The following is a 26,422-nucleotide window of genomic DNA, read 5'->3' on the forward strand; positions in this document are numbered from 1 at the left end:
AGAAACTAAGTGTACATCAACAAAAGTAAGTCAAGGGTATATGGGCAACACCATGGAAACTTGACACCATTATTAAAAGTATCAAAGATCTGCTCTCTCAACACTTTGACTTCTGGGAGATCTCTCACATATATAGAGAAGCTAATCAGGCAGCAGATTTGATAGCTAATGTCGGTCATTTGATCTCAAGCACTATGTATATTGATCCGGGGATTAGCCCCACTTTATCTTCTATTGTTTCTAACGATTACTTAGGAATTACCCACGTGCGGAGGGCCTCCTAATGTACTTCTTACCTTACAAAAAAAAAAGACAATTTACACTTACAGATAAGTTTTTTCCGACAAAAAGAAGTTTAGATAAGTACGATTAAGCTATCTAAGGATTCTTCTTACTCATTTGGATACATAATACACCCAGAGATAAATTTTCCAAGAACACAAGGACATGCATTATACTTGGGTAAATGTTTGCATTATCAAAATATTCAAAACCAATTCTATAAACCACTCAAATAGATATTGCAAAAAAAACTGATCCAACTCGAAGATCTAATCAGAACCAAAAATCCAAAACAACCTGCAAAATGGGGAAAAAAATAGATTAAAAAAAAAAAGGATTTTACCAAAAAATTCAACCAAAGCTGTCTTGTTTATATTCAAATTACAGTTAACTACAGAGTTTTGCTTAACATTCAGCTTTGCTGGTTTATAGGACTATCAGTCAAATCCTATGGAAACTATATATACATACAACATACTTAGCCTCATTTGTGTCATGAACAGAAGAATCACTATTTTGAAATCTTTGCTGGTGTATCCGGTTGCATTAGAATTGAACTGGCATTCGGATACATAATCGTTCAATATCAACATGAGATTTTTCCTTTGCTGGTTGCAACTTGATCTCGTACAGCTTTGGCCAGAGTTTACCGGTCACTGCAATGAACGAACAAGTCAAAATGAGTTAAAAAAAAAGACTTTGTAGTTTGTACTGCATTCTTTTTCTCCTGTTTTCCTTTTCTTTTAGGGGTGCCCTACACCACCAACCTCACCAACAATGTCTCACCAACACCATCCAAACATTATCACCACCCTCGTCACCACCGTCTAACCACCGCCATTCTCACCGGCGCCTCCAACGCCGCCCCGCCGCCATCTGAAAAACCACCTCACCCACAAACTCCAACCCTATAAAAATCACATCAACTACCCGGAGTACCAACACCACCACCCGAAACACCAACCCAACAACCCCAAAACACCAACCCCACCACCCAAAATACCGACCCCACTACCAGAACACCAACCCAACAACCAGAAAAAACAACCTCAGGTAGCCAAAAACCACCCAACCAACTTATACACCACCCCACCAAACATATAAAATTAATGACATTAGCTTTCCTTTCTCCTCCTTCCCTTTGTTGATGTCATTCCGTTTCCCTTTGTCAAACCAAATGCCCCCTTATTTCTTTCGGGTCATACGGGGAATAAAATAGCTAGACAACCAATAGGGAAAGGGCATTTGAACCTAGGATCTAATGTACCTAGGGAGCTATGATGTTATGCTCGTCTGCAAACACGGGAATTTACAAGTCTTACCACTAAAAGTGAGACAGATAGCAAGATAATACATAGATCAATAGATAATCAGGCAGAGTACTTTGAAAGAATGTGCAGAAACCAATATTCACTGTCCTGTTTTACAAAGATGTCTACTTTCTCATATTCATAACTTAAAATCTTCAGTAAATTTAATTATTTAGGAAGTGGGTAATGGGTACCATTACTTCATACCAGCACAAGTTTGAAATGACAGCTCAGCTACTCACAATGGAAGAAATGTTTTTATAAATCTATCTATCTATACCTAGTATTTGAAAAGGAAAACCATATATGATCAGATGACACGTGTCACCTCCATATTTCATCCATAATTTATTTTATTTTTTTCAAGTTTTCCTCTTGTTGTTTGTTATACAAAATATTTTACAGCTTCAACACCCCACTTCCACTTCATCTTCATCATTCGACATCAATTCACCATTTAATTCATATATTCATTCAACCTCTTCCACTTCATCTTTCACTTTAACCCTCAATGAAGTATATGAAGTATTTTTCTTTTTCAACTTTCAAATTTCACCTCTAACACTACAAGCCCTCAATAAAATGTATACTAATATATCAAAAGACGTTTCTAATAACGTATGTGTGCCACGTTGAACTCTCTAATCACTAGAACACGCAACGTCATCTCCATAAGCAAGGAATATATATACCCCATATAAAATACATCAAAAATTACTTGCAATAAGGTTCGAACATGGGAGTTGTTACATGAAAAGTTGATGTTTTACCATCTTAGCCAACCATTAATATAATCTTTATTGCACATAAATACATATAACTTGGAATATCCAAGCGTATTATATACACCAACTTTTTACATAATATACACCATATATATGATTTTCAAAGTAATAACTCGGGCGCCCGGGCCAAACACTAGTTAGCACTTTAAAAGACGACTTAACAACCACTATAAATTTGCCCGTTCAAATGAACGGGCTCAAAAGCTAGTTTAATTTAATCAAGGGAACTTTTATGAGGCTTCAGAACGATTTCCAGGAAAGCTTAAAGTCATTTGAGAAAGGGTGTATAAAGAGCAAAATAATCATATATTAATCTGATCAAATGCACTTAGGTGCCGTGAGTCCGTGACTTGTGATTTGAAATTTTGTGCTTATGCATACATTAACAATAGTAACAACTACGAAGTACAAGATGACTGATTCTACCAGACAGGTTAAAACATGCAAAGAAAGAGCTTACCAAAAATCCGTTGTTCACCGCTGTCCCAAGCTATGCCATTCAAAACGTCAATACCCTAAAACATTGTAAATCGCCAAATATTAGAACCTTTTTTCCCCTTTCTAAAGGTAAGCTTACAACAAACCCAACACCCCTGAAAGCCCACATTCCCACGAGCTCATTGAGATAAATGTGCTCTCTCTACCATCGAGGCAAGCACAACAGCTTAAATAAGAGATCATTAAAAGACTATCACCTTTTAAAAAGAGTTGATAGAAATTTATTTATACAAAATTTTAGAAAAAAAAACTTCAGAAAGAAAAGCCTGATACAATTACCTTATGACCAGCTGCTATCAATTCTCTCCTGAAAAAAGTCAAAACAGAAGAGTGTCAACCGGGTATTAGAATTTAGAAAGGGTGAGGAGAAGACTTGCATGATTATAGCGAGCACCTCAATTGAGGAAGAAGAATCCACCCAACCACAGTGCCATCTCCAGGTGATATTCTAGCAATGCAGTCAGTCTGTCCAGGGAAGATGATAAAGTTTTAGATGGCCCCAATGAAAAACACAAACTACCAAGCGCCATTACAGGTGATCTTCACCAATCACCACCTCCCCAACTCAAAGAAAAAATGATATAAAAGTAAAAAGTTCTTCCAAAAAAGTACCATGTAAAACTTTCTTCTCGAATATGGAGTTACTAATAAGAACGCATGAAAAAAGTTATCCTGTGGTAAAAGAAGATTGTGACAGTGACAGTGATGTGATAGCAAAACATCAATCAGAAGATTTAGAACTAATGAGCAGCCCGTTTTTTTTGACATAAAAAAAAAAAAGCTACTGTCGGCACTGGAATTTCATACTTTGTACTTAATATTGCATAATCAAAATAAAACATGATCAGACTCTTGGCTATTAAGCTATAAACCACAACTTTTTGGAACAGAATGCAAGTTGACTCAACTTTTGATACGAAAATGTTGGGAAAGTCCACGAGAGTTTATGCTTAAAAGTTATTCATGCAGAAGAGAGAAAAAACCACAGTATTACAATCTTTGCAAATGTATTACCTGCCAAACATTCGCCCACACTTCTCCATTCACGAACTCTAATTCATTTAAGTTGTGTACTTCAAGACCTTGATATCTGATGGTTTGCCTTTGGATTTCTGTAAACAAGTGACAAAAGTAGTTAAGCTCATGTATGTTACCAAGTGAAAGAAAATAACACAGCAGAAACCTATTCTTAAAAAGAACAAGCAGGTATATGAGAAATATTATGTGCACCGACACCTGAGAGTGAGATACTGATATTATAGTTCATTTCTAATAAGCAAAGTTAAATAGAGAAAATAATCAATAGAAAAATGGACATAGCACAATGAAGCCGAGAGTATAGTGAGCATAACAGTTCTCGCATGGTATCACATACTTACTCCCACTGTGTAACAGCAGTTAAATGACACTTGGGAATGAAAGATAAATGTAAACGTAGATAAAATTAGGTATCATCTTAGGTCTTTTCTTCTCTCTTTTCTACTCCTTTTCTTTGGCAGTGGGGAGGGGAGAAGGTAAATGACATTTGTGGAAATGCAGAAATGCAAACAAACTACACATAAAAAGCAGTTCAGGGATATTGCTTCGGCTTGTAAATGAGTTGAATAAGAGAAAATGAAGACCGGTACCTTTCATAGTTTGGGGATCAATTTGATATAATGTTGAAGAGCCATCACTTCCAAACAAGATTTTTCCATCAGTTGCTAGTCCCCAACCGTCTTTCATTTGATGAGTAAATGATGCTAGCTGCAAGAAACACAATAGCATTAAAAAAATTTAAGTATTAAAAAGAGATTACTAAGAGCCATAGGAATAAATCAGCTATATTCGTAAAATAAATTATAAAAATGTACCAACAAATGAACCACATATAAAATAACCTTTTGACACGGTGAATAAATCAGCAAATGCAGAATGATTATCGACATACGTAGAAATGAATATCATGATTAAAGATAAGCCTAGCAAAGTTCAGCAGGAAATTATAGCTTAGATAAGGTGCGAGGAAAAAAAACTGGGGAAAATTAAGAAAATCAAACTACAAGAAAAGGAGGGAAGACATAATGAAGCATGTACGAAAAATGTTTACTATGGACATCTTATACTCTAAATTTTGATTTGCTTTCCTTCCATTTCATACCCAATAAACGTCAAATCACAGCATGAGCATGCCCATTGAAGTGTATCGAATTGTTATAAGACTTATAAGTTATAAGTTATAACTGCTTTTAGGATCAATTAGAGTTGCAAACACTTGCAACGTCAGATAAGACAGTTCTTTCAAGAGCTTCAACCAGCAAATGAAACAATTAATACAAAAATTGCATGGGAGATACAGAAGGGTCAGACTGTCAGAAGGTGAGAAGGGTCAATCATCAATTTCCCATGGCAAAACAGATGATAAATAAAACACGTAATAGAATACTAAGATGAGTATATAGACGAGTTGCATACTTTGCTTAAATTATTTCTGTCATAAATATAACCAATATTCCGCAACCAAGTTACTTGATACAACCTACAAAAGGAATAAGTCATGCATTAGAAAATACACCACTGAACAAGTTCATATTCACTTAAGATGACAAGATCAAGTTTTAAGACAAAAGAGGAATAAATAATATAAAGGATCAGGGTTTATTGGACAAGATGTTATAATGGGGAAAGAGAAAAAAAATTCCCACCGTCATTTTCCCTTGGGAAACAGTACCATCTTGACGTTTGCAAATAACAGCTGGAGCCAACTACAGTCTTTAATATTGATTGATAATTCAGACTTACGGCACTTACCATTCTTCAAAGTCAAAAATATGTCCAACGGACTCCATCTCAAAAACCAATTGGTAACAGGGGAGTAGCTTCTCAAGCTTATAAGTTGGCTATTATCTCCCATCCCCATCGCATGTGAGTTGCCCTTAAAGTATATTGGGGTTTTTTCATCACTCGCTAGTTGCAAGTTAAAGGCCAAGCTTTTTTTTTAAAAAATGACCCAAGCTAGGCGGCTCTGATGCCATGATGACCTAGGAGTTACTTTGAGCTTAAGAGGAGGTCCCGTCCCAAAACCAACTGATAGTGGAAGGAGTATCTTGTCATGCTTTTAAGTTGGTTATTATCTCTCCAATGTGGGAAATACACAAAACGATTTTTATCATAGGGTCTCAACAGTACCAGATAAAAAACGGGGGAGTAGAGCTAAGATATGAAAAAGTTGCTTGTTTGATCAAATTCCAAAATTCGAGGGTAAGCGAACTTTGTTAAGTCACAGAAGCATACCGGAGAAGAAAAAATTTCAGTTGGACATAAACCCACAGTATTTAGTCTATGACAGAAAATCTTAAAGACAATTCACATATTACTTCGAGAAGGGAAGGACAAAAATTTGGTACTAAAACAGTGAGTGATACATACCTTTCATCGAGAAGAGTTAATCCTTCCCCAAAAGAAGAATCATCCATCTTATATTGAGCCTTAACCTAATGTCAGGAAAGGATTATCAAAAGCAGCACACATATGCGCTCACATATACAACAAGAAGAAATTCCATTTGGACAAGAAAATCCAGCAAAATAGTAAATAAATGTAATATCTAGGCAACCAGCCACAGAAAAAAAAAAATTAAAAAAACTGTACAGAAGCAATAACACCAGCAAATTATTAAAATCCAAAAAATAAAGTAGTTCGAGGTAGAGGTAGGTCATTTACATTACCTATGAGAAGGAGACGAGAAACTAAGGAAGAAAAAGAAACAGCTACAAGGCAGATTTTTTCACTTCACTACTAACTTCTTCAGCCTTAACTCAATTACACTAGCAGGTAATACAGTATCTTATCAAAGACATGGATGCGACTCAAGTATAACCTAAACATGAGCGTGCACTAGCATGATTACTCTTGCTAATAAATTGGAAGCAGAGAAGTAGGATGGTGTATGCACATAATAATAGCAGGTTGATAAAACAACTAATCTTGGAAAGTTGAATCCAACGAGAGAGTCCCGAGATATCAACTTTGCTTAAGAGTTCTATGAATTTCTATAGGTAAAAGGAATATAAGCTCAAAGGGAACAGGATTAACTACGCAGCACATATTAGAGCCTTGATTGCACGAAATACAGTGAAAACGAACATAAAATGCTAACTCTATAGTTTTAGGTAAAATGATGTACCTTCCCAGTTCGAAGAGCTACTTTCCTCACGGCAGACTGCAAGATTTAAATTAGAGTTAGAGTGCAATTTCCGTAGCTACAACATCAAAAATATTCAGTTACAAACAACCAAACTTGTACGAACATCGACACTGGCTGGTCAGAAGTCGATTTACAATGCAAATAGCATGTACAAGTACTTTATCAAAGAACATTATAACTACATAAGTTCATTTTTCATCAAATTTATGGTTCTGGGCACAGAAAAAAAAATAGAGGGCAACACAAAAGAGAGAGGAATTCCGAACGCTGAGTGGACTTTCAAGATGGGTCCATCATAGATACAGGTTAAAGAACCCTGGCTTTACAACAAACCACGACAGTAATCTAGAGAGATCCAGATGTGTATAGCCCGCATCTAACTACTACTACATACAAACTAGCAGAAACAGTTTAAGAAAGAAGACACACAGAATAACTCAAAGTAGTATCCTCAAACAATTGCCTTGTTAGAAGTGGTGCACTAAACATATCATCATGCTTAAAGCAAGACATACTCAAGTTCTTTCTCTTTTCCAACATAGAAAAACAGAGCTCAAGGAAGAACTCACCTCGCCATAAAGACCAATTGATTCATAAAGAGTGTCATTTTTCCAATATAGAAGCCCCTGCACAGAAAAACAGATTCATATCATACTCCAGCTAGCACACATGATTTGCTTGATTAGCACAAAAGAACACCCCACTCAGAAGTAAAACTGTAAACCCCCTAAGAACCAGTATAAGCATACTCTGATGACTCGCCCCCTGGAGCCTCATTTTAAAAAGCCAATTTAAATGTTATAAAACTTAACTTCCTCAAAACCAGGTTCATGAGGCATATAATATATCAATCCCACATCAATCATGTCCTGTAGGAAAAAAATATCAAAGGGAAAACCTATTATCTACAATGACTATAAATGCATGCTATCGATTTTAATCATCTTGATATGGCACGTTCTCTTGATCATCTGAAATCCTACAGTTGACCAACATCTCGTTGTGATGATATCATCACGATCCAACTAATATCAGTTCAAAGTCCATGATTAAAATCAACAAGTGAGGAATTCTAAATTCAGGAATTCAGTATACTCCTATTACAGTTCAAAGCACATTTGTTGTTAAACCTGTTATTCATTTCAATTATGCTTTGATATCATAAAATCATGTACAAATCCCATTTTTAGGTGATTTTGGGTCAATTTATTCAAGCATGGTCAACTTTAGACAGCTCTAAACTTACTAATTACTGATTAAATTAGTCAATCACAAATCCATCAACATGCAAACCCCTTAACCCCTACACCCCTCAAATCAATCTCACAAATCCCAACAACCAATTCAACAATTAAGAAACATAATTAGCATTTAATTCAGCTTTAATTCAGCACAATGAGCATAATTTCCCAGATAATTCAACTAAAACAACCGAAATTCATAACTAACAACAGAAATCAACATACAATTAGAAAAAAATTCGAACCTGGGTAAAAGCCTTTGGATCATGGGGAAACTCATTAACAACATCAATGGTGTAAATCTGATGAGATTGGAATTTCTGGGAAATGTGAGGAGATGCAACCCAAGCGTTCGACGAAACGCCTAAAAGGACGAGGATACAAAGAGCAAGCGCCAAAGGAACACCTCGAGTTAGCCATCTATGGCGATGAGTAGGGGAGAGAGAAGGCATGGACGAGTGGGGAACTGGGTTGGATCGTTCAGTCTTCTTCTTTTTCCGATGAATTCCACCACCCGCCATTAACGACCAAAGTAGAGAAACAAGTCCAACAAGTTTCTTACATCTTTGGATGTTAAAAAGTCATTTTGGTTTGTTGGACAAAAAACGTGTTGTTGGTGTGCGGAATGGTGCGTTACTAGATGGAGAATAGTCATCGTGACTCCGCGAGTGCGAGAGCCCAATTGTTGTGTACTTGAGTTGTGTACTTGAGTTGTGTATCATTAGTTGGCATATCCGACTTAGACCTGTTCACAAGGCGGGGCGGGGCGGGGCAGGGCTGGCCGAGTTCATACAAATACCATTGTGTCGGGGTCGGGTCGGGGCGGATTGTGTCACTTTTTGTGTCCAAAATCCGCTATTTCGGGTCAAAAATAGCGGGCTTTTCGGGCCTATTCCGGCCGGGATAAATTTATAACTAAATGGTTGTTTTGCGTTTGTAAATTTTTTAAAAAAGTTCGGGCCGGACCCGAAAATTGGGCCAAAATCTTCTGCCCAAAATCCGGTAATTTTCAGGCCAAATACCGAGTCAGCGGGTCAGGTGGCCCATGTTGATCAACTCTAATCCGAATCCAACTCGATCAGGTCCATAATCTTACACAAATTGGAAGTTCCGAACATTAACGAATGGATAAAAGATTTAAATTATATTTGAATTTGAAAAAAATTGAAATGAAATTTTAAACAATAAATGTAGGGCTGAACATAATGAGAGCTTGCCACATAGAAGTATTTGTTTAGCAGTGTAGCATTTTTACAACTATTAAGATTTAAGGTGTGTATGATAATACGAGGTAAGCATTATTTCATGATAATTGACTCACACTCGACACTCATTTGTTATTTTCAGTTAAAAAAAAAAAGTGGAACTAGGTTCGTGGGGGATCTCCATGCCCTAATAGCAAAGTCTTTGTTTAGAATAGTGTTATTAGACGCCACTAATAATTATTTATCACACCGTAATAATTAGTGTATGGTTTTTTAAGAGTGTTTCTATTTGAAACTTCTCTTATTCTCATTCTCCCTTAGCCTCACTTTGTTTTCTCTCTTCACAGCTACCAGTACATGTTATCGCTATACGTCTATACTCCATAGCAAATGATTTTTCTCAAATATAAATCCACTTCTTCCAAGAAAATCATTATTTTTGCAAAGAAAGACCTCCAGCCTCTAGGGCCTGCCACCACCTTCAACCTAATCACCATTCATAAGATTGACACCATCAGCTGATCAGCACCCTTAGTATACAAAAAAAAAAAAAACTTGCAAATCTAAAGTACATGTCATACTATGATGCAGGATGGAGTATGGTTTTTTTTAATAATGAATGTACAATTCGTATATGTCCACGAAGTCTATTTGACGGCTTGTTTGTTTAGAGGGATAATCGGTAAGGATAAATATTTACCAATTGTCTATTTGTTTAGTGGTAATATGAGCTGCACATATTAGGGAGAAGCCCGTGTTTAATTTCCCGCAATAACAATCAGAATGAAATGTAAACTATCCACTCAAAACTCGCATCGAATTCGAATTAGCTCTAAAATGAACGCTTGGTAATACCGGGGAAAAAAATTAAGATTTTTTATCCCAACTCTTCCCTATTCTCCTCTTCCTCTTCGTTGGGTTTTTTTTTTCTTTTCTTTTTTTCCCTTTTTCTTTGGTTTTCTTTGGTTTTCTTTTTTTTATTTTTTATTTTTTATTTTTTGGGTACTGTCCTCTTCGTTGGTTGATGCAACATTTGAAGAAGAAACCCAGAATATCAAGCAAAAACCAGTTAAAAGTAGAGGAAGACTCCCATCAGCTAATTGCCGCCGTTGTCCTGTTCTTCGTAACCCGGCAAGGTCTTCGTACTCCGGCGAGGTATTCGACGTCTCCGTCTCCCGCCGGTGAGTAATTTATCCTCTCTGTTTTTCAATTCTAATTCCTTTCTCTTTCTACTCCTTTTTTTTCTCTAATTTCATTTTGTATATGTCACTCTCATTCAGTTACTCTTTTCCAATATTTTTTCTTGAAATTGGAACAATGATGTTGTTTAATCGAGAATGTAGTCTATTAATTTTTCAATTTTTATGTTAATTATTCCGAATTTAATTGTCCTGTGAATTGCTGGAAAATATTGATTGGAAAATTGAAATTATTGATTACAAATTGGTAATCCAAAAATTGGCAGGCGAATTGATTTGTGATTATTTGGGAAAATGCAGTTTGATGTAAATTACTGATATTGGTTCAGTAGTCTACGTTAATCGTCCAGAACTGTCACTACTGCACTACTGCTAAGCTGCAGGAATTGAACAATTGAAAACACGAAGCAATAAGTGAACTATCCATGGCCCATTTTGAATAATTGAACTTGCTAATGTGAAAGTTTGACCTAGTCTTGTATTGATGGTCACCAGAACTTGCTATCTCTCTCCCCTTGTATTTTTCTGCATTATCACTCTCTCACTTTCTCTCTCTCTACACCAATTTCACCTCAACTTTCATAAAAAATGGAAATTGCTGGAATGGTCTTGTGTGCTGCTCAAACATTGTTTGCAGCTCTGCAGTGTTCTGAGGTCAAACAAATCTGCTCCATCCTTGGATGCAAATCCCAACTTAATGATCTCAGTGGCACCGTCGTCAGAATCAAAGCTGCACTCGAGGATGCTGAAGCCAAGCAAGAGCTATCCAAGCAAGACCGGTTGTTTATCGAGGAACTCAAAGATGCAGTTTATGATGCTGATGATCTCTTCGATGAGTTTGTCACTCTTGCTGAACGAAAAAAGCTCAGTAAGGGTATCAAGGTTCGTGTCCTTGCTTTATTCGGCAAGTATGGGACGGCTTATAAGATGGCTCAAGGGGTTAAGATGATCAAGAAAAAGTTGGATGCTATTGCCTCTGATACTCGGTTCAACTTCAACATTGATCCTAAGCCTATCAGGAATAGAAGGCTTGAATCATGTTCTTATGTGTATGAAGCTGATATCATTGGAAGAGAGCCTGATTTGGAGAAAATTGTTGGTGTGTTGCTAGATCCTATTGTTCAACAAAATGTATCTTTCCTCCCTATTGTAGGGATGGGTGGGTTAGGCAAAACTGCTCTTGCCCAACTCGTGTTTAACGATGCTAGGGTTAAAAATACATTTCCATTGATGTTGTGGACTTGTGTCGCTGATGAAAATCAGGAATCTCTTGATGTAAAAGGGGTTCTTAGTAAGATTCTAGCTTCGGCTAATAAGGGTCATATGAAGAATGAAGGTTGTACCATGGATGGGTTGCAAAGCCAACTTCGAGAACAACTTGCTGGTAAAAAATACTTGCTTGTTTTGGATGATGTGTGGACTGAAAATTCTGAACAATGGCGTATATTGACACAATTTTTGATGGGAGGTCAAAGGGGAAGTTGGATTGTCGTAACTACACGCTCAAAGAAGACAGCAAGAATCATAGGAGACGGTCCAAGGCATGAGCTGCAAGGTTTGTCCAAGGATAATTCATGGTGTTTGTTTAAAAGGGTAGCATTTGGATCCCAGCACGCAAACCCTCCTGAAGACTTGGTTAAAGTTGGTGAAGATATTGTTGTGAGATGTGCCAACGTCCCTCTTGCAATTAGAGTGGTGGGAAGTCTTCTTTATGATCAAGAAAAACATAAGTGGCTTTCAGTTCAGAAGCTGGGATTAGCAAAAGTTGGAGGAGGCCAAGTTGGCATCATTCCTATATTAAAGCTTAGTTATTATCAGCTTGACTCCCCACTAAAGTGTTGTTTTGGATACTGTGCGATCTTCCCTAAAGACCATCGCATTTCGAAGATGAAATTGATTCAGCTCTGGATGGCACAAGGCTACATTCAGCTAGATGGTCGTCATCTAAATATGGAAGATGTCGCTGAGGAATTTTTTTCAATCCTGTTGCGGAGGTGTTTTTTCCAAGACGTGGAAATAATTGATGGTGAAATTTGGTCAGTTAAGATACATGATTTGATGCACGACGTTGCTCAAGAAGTCGCAGGAAAGGAGATTTGCATAGTGAATACCATAAATGGAGATGTCGATAAAAAAGTTCGCCATCTATCTGTTTTTAACACTAGATCTTCAGGTTTATCTTTTACTAAGACCCACATACGTTCATATCTTTCTTTTGATTACAAGATGGGTGGGTCTTGTGTTGCTGCATTACTAGCGAATTGGAAGCATCTACGGGCTTTGAGCTTGAAAAATTTACAAATAAAGAGTTTGCCTGACTCAATAGGTGAATTGATACATTTAAGATATCTAGACCTCTCCCACAACAAAGCACTAGAAATTCTCCCCAGACCAATTACCAAACTGCATAATCTTCAGACTTTTAGTTTATTCGGCTGTTACAGTTTGAAAGAATTGCCGAAAGATTTGAGCAAGCTAGTTAAGCTGAGGGTCTTGGACTTAATCGGTTGCAGTCAGCTGAGTTATCTGCCAAGAGGCATTGGTAATTTGACTTGCCTTCACACGCTTAATACGTTCATGCTGAGAGATTGGAGATCAAACCAGGAGTTGTTTTCTGGGCTAGAAGACCTGAAAGCTCTTAGGAACTTGAAAGGTTTTCTTGAAATCCAAATACCCTTCATGCACATGGGTGCAAGTGCTGTCAGAAAAAATGGTGGTAAGGAGGGGAGCTCCTTGGGGAACAAGGAACATTTGAAAGAAGTGAAGTTTTGTTTCAGTGGGTCGGAGGGTAAGGGAAGGGTGGAGTATGATGAAGCAGTAATGGAAGAGTTGCAGCCACACCCTAATCTTGAGAGGTTTCGGGTGTATTATTATCGGGGTGTGAGAATGTCAAGCTGGCCGATGGAAGATAAACTGACTACCTTTCTCCCTAATCTTGTTCATATGGTATTTTGGTGCTGTCCAAATTTGCAGTATTCAGGACAATTACGGTTTCCTCGGTTGAAAACATTAGAGGTGTATAGGTGCCCAAACCTAATAGCTTTTATGCAGTGTCCTGCATTGGAAGACCTAACTTTACATGATTTCAATAAAGAATTGGAAATAATTCCAATGAGAAGAATAAAGAGTAAAGAATTTGGGGAGGCAACTCCTAGTGTTATTCCTGCATCTTCTTCTTCACTTTCTTATGATATTGGTCTCAAGCTTACAATAGACAACGTGGCATGGCTTAATTCTCTGCCAATGGACTCTTTTCTGGGCGTTGTGGAGCTGGTTATACAGGAGGACATTGAGGTGGAGAGTTTGGGAGAAGCCAAGGAGGTGTTCTGTAGCTACTCATCTTCCCTGATATCCTTGAAAATTAAAAGCTGCTCAAAATTGAAGAGTGTTGTGTTTGGAGGATTAGAGCATCTCACTGCGTTAGAGAATTTGGAAATTGAAAACTGCTCCCACCTGATTCCTTCAGAAGAAGTAGAGAGAGAGGATGGCATGCCATGGCAACCCGTTCATCACCCCCTCCGCTCCTTGTACATGGGCTTCCTCCCTCGGCTAGTAGATCTGCCCAATTGGACTCAGTACTTGACTTCCCTCGAAACCCTTCAGATTAAGTATTGCAAAGGACTGGAATCCGTGCCGAATTGGATGTCCGAACTCACCTCCCTCAAGGAACTTAAGCTCGGGTTCTCCTCAGAACGCCTCATAGAAAGATGCAAACAATACACTGGTGAGGACTGGCCCCACATTGAACACATACCTGAAATTAGGTTATACGATAACTTAAAAGAGTTGAGGCGGTAGGTTAGAACGTATTGTTGTGTACGATCATCTGCACAAGGCTTGTTGCGACAGGGTCTATGCCAATTAGTGCGGAAATTTGAACAGTAAGTTTGGTTTCAGACATACCAAGTGCAAGAGCAAAGGGTGATGGACGGGCATATTCAGTTCTATCTCGTAATGGGTAGCCCACCTCTACTCTTTCAGTCTTTTATTCAGCTATATATTTATATTTATACACTAGGACAATAATACAATAATTTTTCTGCTGTTTCAATTGAATGGCTATGCATTTGCCTGCTAGACTGCTAGTTAGCTAGGTATTTCGTTGTATTTCTTTGAGTAGTATGCTTAACTACTCTATTTGAGTGACAATGGAGTTTTTCTTCAATGGTATTACTAGGATATGAATTTAGGACTTCCGTTTAACTCTCATAGAACCACACTTGCGACCTTCCCATTACATATGCTGTGACACTTTCAAATTTGTTTGCAACTCTTATGCAAATTTTTGGGCTCTCAATAATAATTCCCGAATCACTATTTCTATTTTAAATTATGCCACAGATTTCTAACAGGGGGTTGCTGAGCGAATAGAGTCTACTAGTGTATCAACCTACGCCGATTTACATCAACAATAAGGTAATTATTCACTTGGTCGTCCATGGATATTATATCAATAAATTTTTCATATCAGATTAAGTTAGTCTTGCTTTTTGGTAATGACGTGTTGACATTTGTATGAAAAGTCTTGAGTTATTTATCCATTGGTAGTCCCAATTTTCAATTAAATGGGTGGATGGGCATTCTTCTTATGTCATCACTTATAAATCAAAGAGAAACTGCTACTAGTATCAAGTATCAACTATAAGTTGTTCTGCTTCAATCTGTTTTTTGTGCATTTTCATTGTATTTGTATTTCAACTGTATTGACCAGTAAGCTTTTGAGTTCAGAGTCTCCAATATATCTCGGCCTTCTCCGGTGAACTAACGATTATGTTTGCTCATTCATTTACACTGTACAGGAACATGGACATAGGTGCTGAAACTGAGTACAGAGTCTAAGTTTCATAATGCAGGACTATGAAATAATCTAAAAGCATTCCCAAGGTGAACTCTTTTTCTGTTTGGTAGAATGCTAGCTCTGCGTGTAGCTTCATAATTGGATATTAGGAATGATCTGCAACAGAGGGCATTACGATTACCCTAAACAGCGATTTCTTAATGACTCTGTAGCATTCTCTAGAGAATCTTGACAAAATTCTGATTCATCAAATAGATAATGGATATGGTTTGCACATAACTTCTTTCCTTTTTGCAAGTTTTTCCCACTCCAGTTTGAACTTATGTTTGCGAGATTTAGACAGATTAGGAAATGGCTCTATTAAGTATTAACTTTGTAAATTTAAATTTCATCCATCATTTTTGCAGGTAGATCAACATTTTTTTTTTTTGACGGGGAAGAACAATTTCATTAATAATCAGCCATACGGCATCTACAATAATAAAATAGATCTGCATACCACAGATTCAAAGAAAATACATAACTGTTACAATCAAACCAATTACTATTCTGCATTCTAAAGCACATCTCGTACTCCACCGCTTCTAGCTTAACGCGAGCAGTGATTTTCGATGTTTTCGCATCTTTCCAAGTAGAGCCCTTCGCAATATGCGCACGAATTGTTCTGATTGACGAGTTGATGATAAACCCTAAACCTGTATGAATCCAAATCTCCTTCCCAACTATTGAAACCCTAAAAACCCTAAAAAAATTCTCAACCATGGATGAGAATCAAGAACCTAGAAAACTCTAGGAAAAACCCAAATAAATTGGTATGTAACATTGGTATGGAAAAACCTAAAAAACTCTAGGAAACACCTAGATCAACATTGGTATGTAACATGTAGTCTAAACAGTTGTACTCAAAACCTCTCTCTAAAAGTTATCAAGTCAGATGCAGGATCACCACTTGACCCTGAGAAACATTTGCCACAGAACAGGTGAAATTATCCCTTCAAATCTGGTTTATTTGTAGGATTAATTTCATAGACAAGATCTCTGCTGTATCAAAATTTTCTTTTGGATATACCACACACTTCTCAAGCATCTTCAGCTGCAGCTAGGTTAGTGTTCACCATCCGAGGCTCCTAGTAATTTTTAGCCTTGATAGTGCAACCTTATTCAACTTAACATTTAGTATCTTCCCTGTAATTTGGAGTCCTTGGCTAATATATGAGCTGTTGCAATGGCTTTAAATGAAAAAACAGATGTGTCAATGCGTATTCTCTTTCTGATGGCAGAAGTTTTTAGCATCTCTTTCCTTTTTGTTTTAAGTTCTCGCATTCATATTTTAATACTTCATAATTCAAAATAAAATAAAGTAAAACACAGTACAAGTAATTCTTTCTAATTCTGTCCACTTGCAGGTTGGTATCGTACCTTGGATAATATTATGCACCAGGGTTAGCAAGATGTTTCTGCCGTTTTGGGTGGTTGTTCGAGCAGTCATAGCTGTTTAGTTCAGGATTCTGATGTCTGAGTGAATGCCTCGAAATAGGAAGGATAATGTTGCTGGTTTTGCTGCACTGCCACAAAGGTATAAATAAAGCACACGCAAATGAATAGAAAGGATCAACTTTATAAAGAAGAAACTTAATCATGTATTGAGGCCTATTACTTCCTCCATTCCACAATAGATGCATTGTTTCTCATTTGCGCACTATTCATCAATTAACTTTGACAATCATTTTTTCACAGCTGTGTAAGAAAAAACATAGTCAAGTGAGATCTTGTTAAATACGTATTAATGCAAGGATTTCAAATATCACTTTTTATAATTTTTACTTATGCGCGTTTAGAGATATTAATATTCAAAGAAGCGTATTGACATACGTGCAAATAGAAATGATGCATCCTTTGTGAAACGGAGGAAGTATGTGTTATGTGCTTTTGAGTTAAATATTGTAATTAGCCTAATTACAATATTTAACTCAAAAGCCCATACATGCTTGATTTTCTTGCAGACTCTGATCATGATACTTGTCTTTTGTTCATTCCGCTAATTTAAGGAATAGATCTCAGCATAATGGTTTAACTAGGATGTGTGACATTTTCACTATTTGATTTGAAATGAAACATTTGTAATTCAACTCAGTTTCAAGACAAGTATTCAGATGAAGTTCACTTCGTATCATTTTTCTATTGTTCAACAGTCTGGAACATTTTAGCTAGCTAGCTTATCAGGTTTGAGAAAATATTAGGCAAATTCATCTCACACTAACGTGACACGTTAAAAGTTGTCCCGTTAAAATAGTAAAAAAAAATCATAGCCGGAAAAGTCACTTAGGTATCACAAACCAATTGAGGTTAGCATGAGTGGTTAAGGGCCTCTTGCTCCTTAACCAAGGTCTCGGGTTCGAGCCTTGGGAATGAAAAAAATCTCAACTGGGAGGGATGCTGCCCATCGAGGTACCCATGCAAACTCCCACGGGAGATTACCTCGCCGAAGGCGGTGGGAACTCCTCGTAGTAGAACCAAAAAACTTAGGTATCACAAACTGTGTTGCCTGTGTACGAGTTTTTCCTCAAGACAGTAGTTCAATTATTTTATTTACTGAAAGTTGAATAAAATCTTTATTTAGCTTATGTTAATTTGGCTTAAGATTTCTCTAAAGTCGGCTTATAAAAGTGTAACCAACTTAATTTAAAAAGCTTTTTGTTGCTTAGATAGAAAATATTTTTATTTTTATTTTGGTAACATTTACGAATGAGCCATAAGAAAATTCAGAACCTCGTATACAAACCCTTGGTTTTGTAATAGTAATTCAAATTTTAAATCCCGCCGATTGGAATATTCCATCACAAAATTTCTAATTTCCTCATTAAATTTTCACAACAATATCTCAACTTCCTTGATTTCGAACAGTAAATATTTCATATAAGATCCCCCACCTTTCTTTTTTCCCCTGTTTCCTAGAAAATTTCAAAACCAGACCTCTGTTTTGTTCTGTTCTTTCTTTCAGAGTTATGTCATTAAAATCCATAAACCAGCTCTCAACTCCAATCACACACAATTTTCTAAACATAAGTTCATGGATAATCCTTATAATTTTTATCACAACAATAATCACCATAGTCTTCCGGAAAGTGATACCTAGGATTTATCATTTCCCTAATCATCCTCATTACCATCCTCTGCTTAAGTGATGGCTAAAAACCAATAACTGTTATGTTGTATAAAAAAGGAAATTAGCAAGCAAACATTTGGCAAACAACAGATTAAAGACCAAAACGATTTATACTATTGAACTTGAACTTGACAAATTACATCCAGAAAACCACAACCAAGTTCAACACAAACACAAAAGAAACAAACTTATACCACTAGAAGAACAATTACAACTATCAAGGCCTAGAGACACCTTTGGTTAAACCAACGAGTCAAAAAATTACTTGTTGAAATAAACAACACCTTAATCAACCTCCTCCATCTTGCTTTCCACTTCCTCCAACTCCGGCATCTCAGCATCTTCATCACCACCTTCATCTTCCCCTTCCTCGTCAATACTCAATCCAAGCCTCAACATCCTATGAATCCGACCCGCAAACACATTCGGATCCTCCAAACTAAACCCAGAAGTCAACAATGCAGTCTCAAACAACAACATAGCAAGATCCTTAACAGACTTATCATTCTTATCAACCTCAGCTCGTTTCCTTAACTCCTCCATAATCCCATTATCAGGATTAATCTCCATAGTCTTCTTACTTGACATATACCCACCCATACTACTATCCCTCAACGCCTGCGCTTTCATTATCCGCTCCATATTCGCACTCCAACCATACTCGCCGGTAACCAAACAACAAGGGGAATCCACAATACGGTCCGAAACCACGACTTTTTCAACCTTATCACCTAAAACATCCTTAATCACCTTACATAAATTCTCAAATGATTGCTTCTTCTCTTCCTTTTTCTTCTTTTCTTCCTCCGTTTCATCGTCGAGTTTCAACCCTTCTTTCGTTGCAGAAACGAGTTTCTTCCCCTCGTATTCCTTCAACTGCCCAACCGAATACTCATCAATGGCGTCAACCATGTACAAAACCTCATAACCTCTCTTCTTCAACTTCTCTAAAAACGGCGAATTCTCAACCGCCTTTTTACTTTCTCCACTAATGTAGTAAATATCCTTCTGACCTTCCTTCATCCTTGTCACATAATCCTTCAAGCTAGTCATATCCTCACCACTCTTCGTCGAATAATACCGCAGAAGCTCAGCTAACTTAACCCTGTTTTGACTATCTTCATGAACACCCAACTTAATATTCTTCGAAAACGCCTCGTAAAACTTGTTATAGTCATCCTTATTCTCTGCAATCTCGTTAAACATCTCGATACATTTCTTCACTAAATTCTTCCTTATCACCTTCAAAATCTTGTTCTGTTGCAGCATCTCGCGGGAAATGTTGAGTGGCAAATCATCAGAATCAACCACACCCTTGACAAAGCTGAGGTACTCAGGTATAATCTCCTCACAATTGTCCATGATGAACACTCTTCTAACATAGAGCTTGATATTGTTGGGCTTCTTTCGGGTATCGAAAAGGTCGAATGGGGCCCGCTTTGGAACGAAAAGAACAGCTTTAAACTCGAGTTGGCCTTCGACCGAGAAGTGTTTGACAGCAAGGTGGTCTTCCCAGTCGTTAGTTAAGCTCTTGTAGAAGGAAGCGTATTCTTCTTTGGTGATTTCCTCGGGTTTTCGGAGCCAAATTGGTTTTTGTTTGTTGATCTGTTCCCATTCATGGGATACCTCCTTGATCTTCTTCGTCTTTTTCTTGTCCTTGTCTTTGTCTTCGTCTACGTCTTCAACAGCACCCTCTTCTTCCTTCTTAGATTCATCTTCGTCTTCATCGTCACTGATTTCCTTCTCTGTGGTTTTTTCTGTCCAGAGGTAGATTGGGTAGCTGATGAATTCAGAGTGTTTTTTTACAAGATCCTTGATCCTTCTCTCTTCCAAATACTCCAACTGTGCATGAAGAATCACAGTCTCATTAGCACTGTGGCATCAAGAACATTTACTAGTTCCAAACTTTTTTTTTCTTACACTCAAATCTTGATAATTGACTTCATAACAATGGACAGTATAGTTTTAAGAGTATGTTTAGAACTATCCTACAGAATTTATACGCAATTTATCAGTACAGATTAAACAGTTTTCTTAAATGCAATTCTTGATCACTGATTCCATAAAGATTGACAGCATATTTTAAGAATATGCATCTAGGGAACTAATCTCACAGTTCATATATTTTAAGAACATGCATCTATGGAACTAATCTGACAGCATAATTGACTACCAGTTTATATGCAGTTTAAATGCATTCCTATGGTGTATTGCTAAAACAGAGAAAACAGAACAGTCTGAAGTTTGTACTTAACCATTAGTTTAATGGCATTCCTATGGTCTGTACTCGAATTGATAAAACAGCCAAAACAGAAGTCTAAAGTCTCATTAGTGTTCTGGTATCAAAACATTTACTAGTTCCAAAACTCTATTGATCACTTACTTCATAAAGATTGACAGCACAATTTAAGAGTATGTTGTGCATTTTCAAGTAATTTATAAGTTCAGTTCAAGTACGTTAACTAAATACCAATCTAACTGCATGACTTTTATGTAATATATCAGTTAAATTCAAGTGCACTTTCCCACAGTCCAAATTCTGCATAAAAAGGCAAAAACAGAAAGACAATGCAGAATTACACATAGCCATAAGATATTGTTATGTACCTGATCTTCCTTGAGATAGAGAGTGATCTTAGTACCCCGTCCAAGTTGTTCACCAGTGGTGTCCCGGGTAACAGTGAAGGAACCACCAGCTTGAGACTCCCAAACGTACTGCTCATCATCATTGTGCTTGGTAGTCACAATGACCTTCTCAGCAACCAAGTAAGCTGAGTAGAAACCAACACCAAATTGACCAATCATGCTAACATCTGCACCAGCTTGCAGAGCCTCCATGAATTCCTTGGTGCCAGATCGGGCGATTGTACCCAAGTTGTTCACCAAGTCTGCAATAATATAAAACATGATGAGAACAAATTCGACATTCATTATCATTGCCCCATTGCCTCAAACAATGGAACAACCATCTTTTACTTCATATAAAGGAAGTAGAGAGGTTTTAAGAGCCATTTTGATAAAAGGATAGCTCATATGTCACTACAAATCTGGAGTCTGGAGATGCAGTGTCTATATCCATAAACTTGCTAGTCATTCCAGAAACACATCTCCTCTAGGATTGAAAATTTGTATGTAACAAGTAAACAAATTCGAGCTCATTTGCGAATGTAAGATTGAACAAAAAAAGAAAAGTTTCATTTCAAATAATTCGGACGGGTGGTTCTCATAAGAGTTTATGTGTTACATTACGGCATTGCAGATATAAGCAGACACAAGAGAAATTATACATGGAACTACAGACCAAACTTCCATTTTAATTTTGTAACAACTACTTCCACAATTTCAGCGTCTAAAACAGCAAACCAGACATTAGTTTCACCAATTTTCCTCCACATTTCCAACAGCAAATTTCACCATCTTCACTGACCATACGGTATGACAATGTAAAGAAATTTGGACTTGAACGAAATCAACCGAGAAATACACATACAACATCACAGCCAAAAAGGTTGAGATCCCATAATTTTCAAATTCGCAACAACTTCAGATGTAATCAGTCGTCGTATAAACTAAAACAGAATTCCAGAAAACTAAATACCGAATTCCAGAAAATTACATCAATCAATCATGATAATTCACATGCAACACAAGATTCGGAATGTTCTAGGCTAAGGCAAGCTTCCTTTTATTGTAAACAAATCAATGTATAGCTTAAGTTAAAGTGTCAATTACAACTGCATTCCATAATTTCCAGCATCTTAAACAGAAAATCGGACATTCATTTCACCAATTTGTCATCCAGCAATCTTCATTCACTTTTTCAACAACAAATTTCACCATTCCCACACGATGTAAAATGGCAAGAAATTTAAAGTTTGATTAAGAACAGCGAGATCTACGACAACAACATAAATATATACATACAGCATCACAGATTCACAGCAAACAAATGAGGAAGACATTTTTCAAATTCGCAACAACTGCAGATAATGTAATCAACTGTAGGCTAATTCTAATTCCTAATTCCGTAACATATACACTAAAACTAAATTCCAGAGGAGAACATTAATCAAACAATCAATCATGATAAATCACATGCAACATTAAAATTCGAAAGTTAAATCGATCAACTGTAGCTAAAAATAAGATACATTACCTGCTTTAGTCATACCAATACCACTGTCAAAAATCGACAGGGTCTTGTTAGCTTTGTCTGGAACAAGCCTGATGAACAACTCCGGCTGCGCATCAAGCTTACTCTTATCCGTCAAACTCTCAAACCTAATCTTATCCAACGCCTACAAAATTCAATTGAGCAAAATATCATCAATCAAAATGCACAAAAAAGAAAATCAACACTCAACAGAAAACAAAAACCGAAATGAATAGCAGAATCAGGACATACATCTGAAGAGTTGGAGATGAGTTCGCGAAGGAAAATCTCTTTGTTAGAGTAGAAAGTGTTGATGATAAGGCTAAGAAGCTGGTTGATTTCCGCCTGGAATGCGAAGGTCTCTGCGTCACCCATTGCTACGTCCGCCATTGATGAACCTTCACCAAATTAAACCCTAGAAATTTCGCGATTGAGAGAGTGGATTGTGCTTTGGGAATTGCGTTGAGTTTTTCTTGCGATTGACGATGGTAGATTTTGAGATGGAGGTGAGGTGCAGAAATGAGGAGGTTTATATAGGAGAGAGAGAAATGGGAGTGGTTCTGGAGTGTTCTACTCTTTTCTGGATTTGAATTGTGTTTATTTTTGGTGGGGGTTTTTGAATATTGTTGAATTGAAACGGCATCGTATTTCGCATTTGGTGTTTAATGCGACGCGTTTTGTTTTTTAGGGGGGGGAGTTCGAGAAGGTTCGAGGTAGCTGGTTTGTCTGGAATCTTCCCGGGTTTTTCTTCAACATTTACCTCAAAGGTTGAGATAGACGAAAAGAATGGAAAATTAAAGGTTTTTGTGGTCTTTTCAATTTTTATTTTTAAATTGTTATTAATTAATTTTCTTTTACTGAAACGCTCTTCTCTCGAGTGAAATATCTAATTTATCATTGTGAAAAAATTAAAAAATTTATGGGCGTTATAATAAGAAAATACATTGAAATATTAAAAGTGTATAACACTCTAATCATCTCATTTTCACTTATTTCAAAAAAGAAAATACATTCTCCAATTTTTTTCAAGAAAAATAAAATTATCCAAATACAGTTGACGACTAAAGTGTAATTAAGTTTAGATAAGTGAAAACTAAGTAAATAACCACCTTACAAAATTACCTAAATTTATTATCTAATTAGTTGCTCCGTATTTAATAGCTTATTTTAATACATTACTTCGTATTTTTTGGGGCTTATTAAACCCCGCCCTAGTATAACTCACCTCTCTATATTGCCGCCCTATTAAATGACCCAACTACCCTTTTTATATTTATTTCTTCCATCTTTAACACTTTGTGCCCCATTTTAATTAACATATAATCAATAATTAATAAACTAATCAAATAAATAATTATTACATTTTTTCGAATTCAACATTAAATTACAAAACACTAATTATAATCACAAATAAAAATTGATTTTTTTTTATAAAAATGGAGACTTCCACAGTATGACCATGGTATGAGCTCAAACAACAGAAGTCTCAACCATGGTAGAAACTCAAATCGTGGAAGTCTTTGTAAGTTTTGTTATACAAAAGAACAAATTTTTTAACATGGAGACTTCTACAATTTAACTTCCACGTGGTGAAGACTTCTTCTGTTTGACTTTCAACCATGGTGGAGACTTCTTCTGTTTGAGCTTCAACCATGGTTGAGACTTCTTTTGTTTGAGCTTCAACCATGATGGAGACTTCTTCTGATTAAGCTTTCACCATGGTGCAAGCTCAATCTGAAAAAGCCTATGTGAAGTACCATTTTTTTACAAAAAAATATTAATTAGATTTTTATTATTGAGGGAACCAAATTAATTTATATTATTATTATTATTTATTATTAACCGGATTGATATTTATTATTATCATTAATAAAAATTTGATTATTTTGTTTAAACACGTGAACTTCTTCATTTTGAGCTTGGTCCATGGTTGAGACTTCTGCGCTTTAAGCTTCTACCGTGGACGGAGCTTAAAACGCAGAAGCCTCTACCATGGACCAAGCTCAAAACGAAGAAGTCTAAATTTCTGTAATTTTTTTTTTTTTGTAAGTTTTGGATTTTTATTAAATTTATGGACCAAATACATTAATTAAATTTGTTAACAAGTTTGATGGAGAGATTAAGAGTGAGGTGGGGTGGGGGAGAGAGAGAGCTAATATAATCAAGGGTATTTTAGTAACTATATAGGGCGGGTGAGTAATAATGGGGCGGAGTTTAGTGCTCCACTATTTTTTTGAGGGAAATAATTTTGGTGTATATTAGCTTATGGAAAGTATATATCAGTTACTAGAGTTTCGGAGTTTTTAGTCTTTACACTTTTGACTTAGGTTTTGTAAAGCTTGCTATATATATTGTTGGAAGTCAATAATATGAGGCAGCCGTTTTTCACCTATTCATTGGTCTCTCTCACTTTGTCTTTCTTAACATGGTATCTCAGAGCAATCCAAAATTTGGGTTTACTCTCTTAGATCCTGGAACCAAATTAACAAAAGGCGTGATCTTGGTTTTCCGATCGAGAATCTCTTGGATTTTTGTGCAGTTCTTGTGTTGTACCTGTTCTTGTTTTCGTTTGTTTTCCTAATTACAAGTTGCTGCTATACGTCAACGGATGTAGGAAATGGGAAGTCAGCCCCTTCCTCTGGCCGATATGAGCCATTCACTCCTTATTACCTTCATCCTTCAGAAGGTACATCATCTGTTATTACTCCTATTTTGTTGAAGAGAGACAATTACAATGAATGGGTACGCTCTATTCGTAATAATCTTCGTGCTAAAAATAAATTAGGCTTTATTTATGGTACAATTACAGCACCAGATGCTAAATCTCCTGATTTTGATCAATGGGGAATAGTTAATTCAATGTTAGTTGCTTGGATTTTTAACACCCTTGATGAGTCCATTCGTTCTACTGTTCCGTTACCTCTTCATGTCCACGTGTTGTGGAATGATCTACGTGATAGATACTCACTCAGTAATGGACCTCGCATTCATGAATTAAAACATAAAATTGTAGAATGCAAGCAACTTGGTAGAACTGTGGATGTATATTATGGAGAATTATGCAAATTGTGGGATGAACTAGCAAATGCCATGAAGCTTCCGATTTGCACATGTTCCGATGCCAAAGAGTATCAAATTATTCTTGACAATGAAAAGTTACACTAGTTTTTAATTGGGCTTGATTCAAAGAAGTACAAAACTGTTGTTGATGGCTTGTGTAACACCCCGACAATTCTCCTTTTCTAAAATAACCTTTTAATATAAAACGTAGAGAATTATCAAGGCATTATTGCCCCGTGCGAAAACGTAACGGCTTATTCAGAATTATGCAGCGAAAAACATAAAACTAACTTTAGGTTTATAAATAATCGATTACAGATTTAGTCCCAAAAACCAGTCAACGAATATAAGGAAATGTAAATAGTATGACAAGTTTAACGTCCAACTTAACAAAACCCAAATCACTTAGCAAAACAAAATAAATACAAGCTTTCTAATCCCGATCCCAATGATGCATCATCTTCAAACCTGTAGATGGGCACCGCTTATTGGTCCTTAGAGACTGCTCACCAGAATGTGTCATTACAGGATCAATAAGT

General features: G+C 36.6%; 3 protein-coding genes across 4 annotated transcripts; 1 reads left to right on the plus strand and 2 right to left on the minus strand.

Annotated features, from left to right (window-relative positions):
* Positions 1–632: 632 nt before the first annotated feature.
* On the minus strand, positions 633–8,920 carry LOC110784110 (glutaminyl-peptide cyclotransferase). Its single transcript, XM_021988520.2, has 11 exons — positions 8,548–8,920; positions 7,631–7,687; positions 7,041–7,076; positions 6,284–6,348; positions 5,330–5,393; positions 4,504–4,621; positions 3,890–3,987; positions 3,270–3,340; positions 3,155–3,182; positions 2,838–2,892; positions 633–938 (listed from the first exon to the last, which is right to left on the minus strand). Exons 1-11 carry the CDS (start codon positions 8,821–8,823, stop codon positions 829–831), a joined length of 978 nt encoding a protein of 325 aa, XP_021844212.1. The 5' UTR covers positions 8,824–8,920; the 3' UTR covers positions 633–828.
* Positions 8,921–10,306: 1,386 nt separating this feature from the next.
* On the plus strand, positions 10,307–17,633 carry LOC110784109 (putative disease resistance protein RGA1). 2 transcript variants are annotated; one of them, XM_021988519.2, is made up of 5 exons: positions 10,307–10,688; positions 11,344–14,664; positions 15,048–15,122; positions 15,506–15,590; positions 16,911–17,633. In XM_021988519.2, the coding sequence occupies exons 1-2, from the start codon at positions 10,532–10,534 to the stop codon at positions 14,502–14,504; spliced, it is 3,318 nt and encodes a 1,105-aa protein (XP_021844211.2). In that variant the 5' UTR covers positions 10,307–10,531; the 3' UTR covers positions 14,505–14,664; positions 15,048–15,122; positions 15,506–15,590; positions 16,911–17,633. The 2 variants fall into 2 exon arrangements, 1 of the variants encoding a protein (XP_021844211.2); XR_002532261.2 differs by lacking the exon at positions 11,344–14,664 and having other exon boundaries at positions 10,548–10,688.
* A 1,128-nt stretch (positions 17,634–18,761) lies between these two features.
* LOC110784107 (heat shock protein 83) lies at positions 18,762–23,405 on the minus strand. Its single transcript, XM_021988517.2, has 4 exons — positions 23,076–23,405; positions 22,827–22,968; positions 21,278–21,558; positions 18,762–20,512 (listed from the first exon to the last, which is right to left on the minus strand). Exons 1-4 carry the CDS (start codon positions 23,211–23,213, stop codon positions 18,956–18,958), a joined length of 2,118 nt encoding a protein of 705 aa, XP_021844209.1. The 5' UTR covers positions 23,214–23,405; the 3' UTR covers positions 18,762–18,955.
* Between the last annotated feature and the right edge of the window lie 3,017 nt (positions 23,406–26,422).

The sequence above is a fragment of the Spinacia oleracea genome, chromosome 3 (assembly GCF_020520425.1).
Source record: "Spinacia oleracea cultivar Varoflay chromosome 3, BTI_SOV_V1, whole genome shotgun sequence".
NCBI lineage: Eukaryota > Viridiplantae > Streptophyta > Magnoliopsida > Caryophyllales > Amaranthaceae > Spinacia > Spinacia oleracea.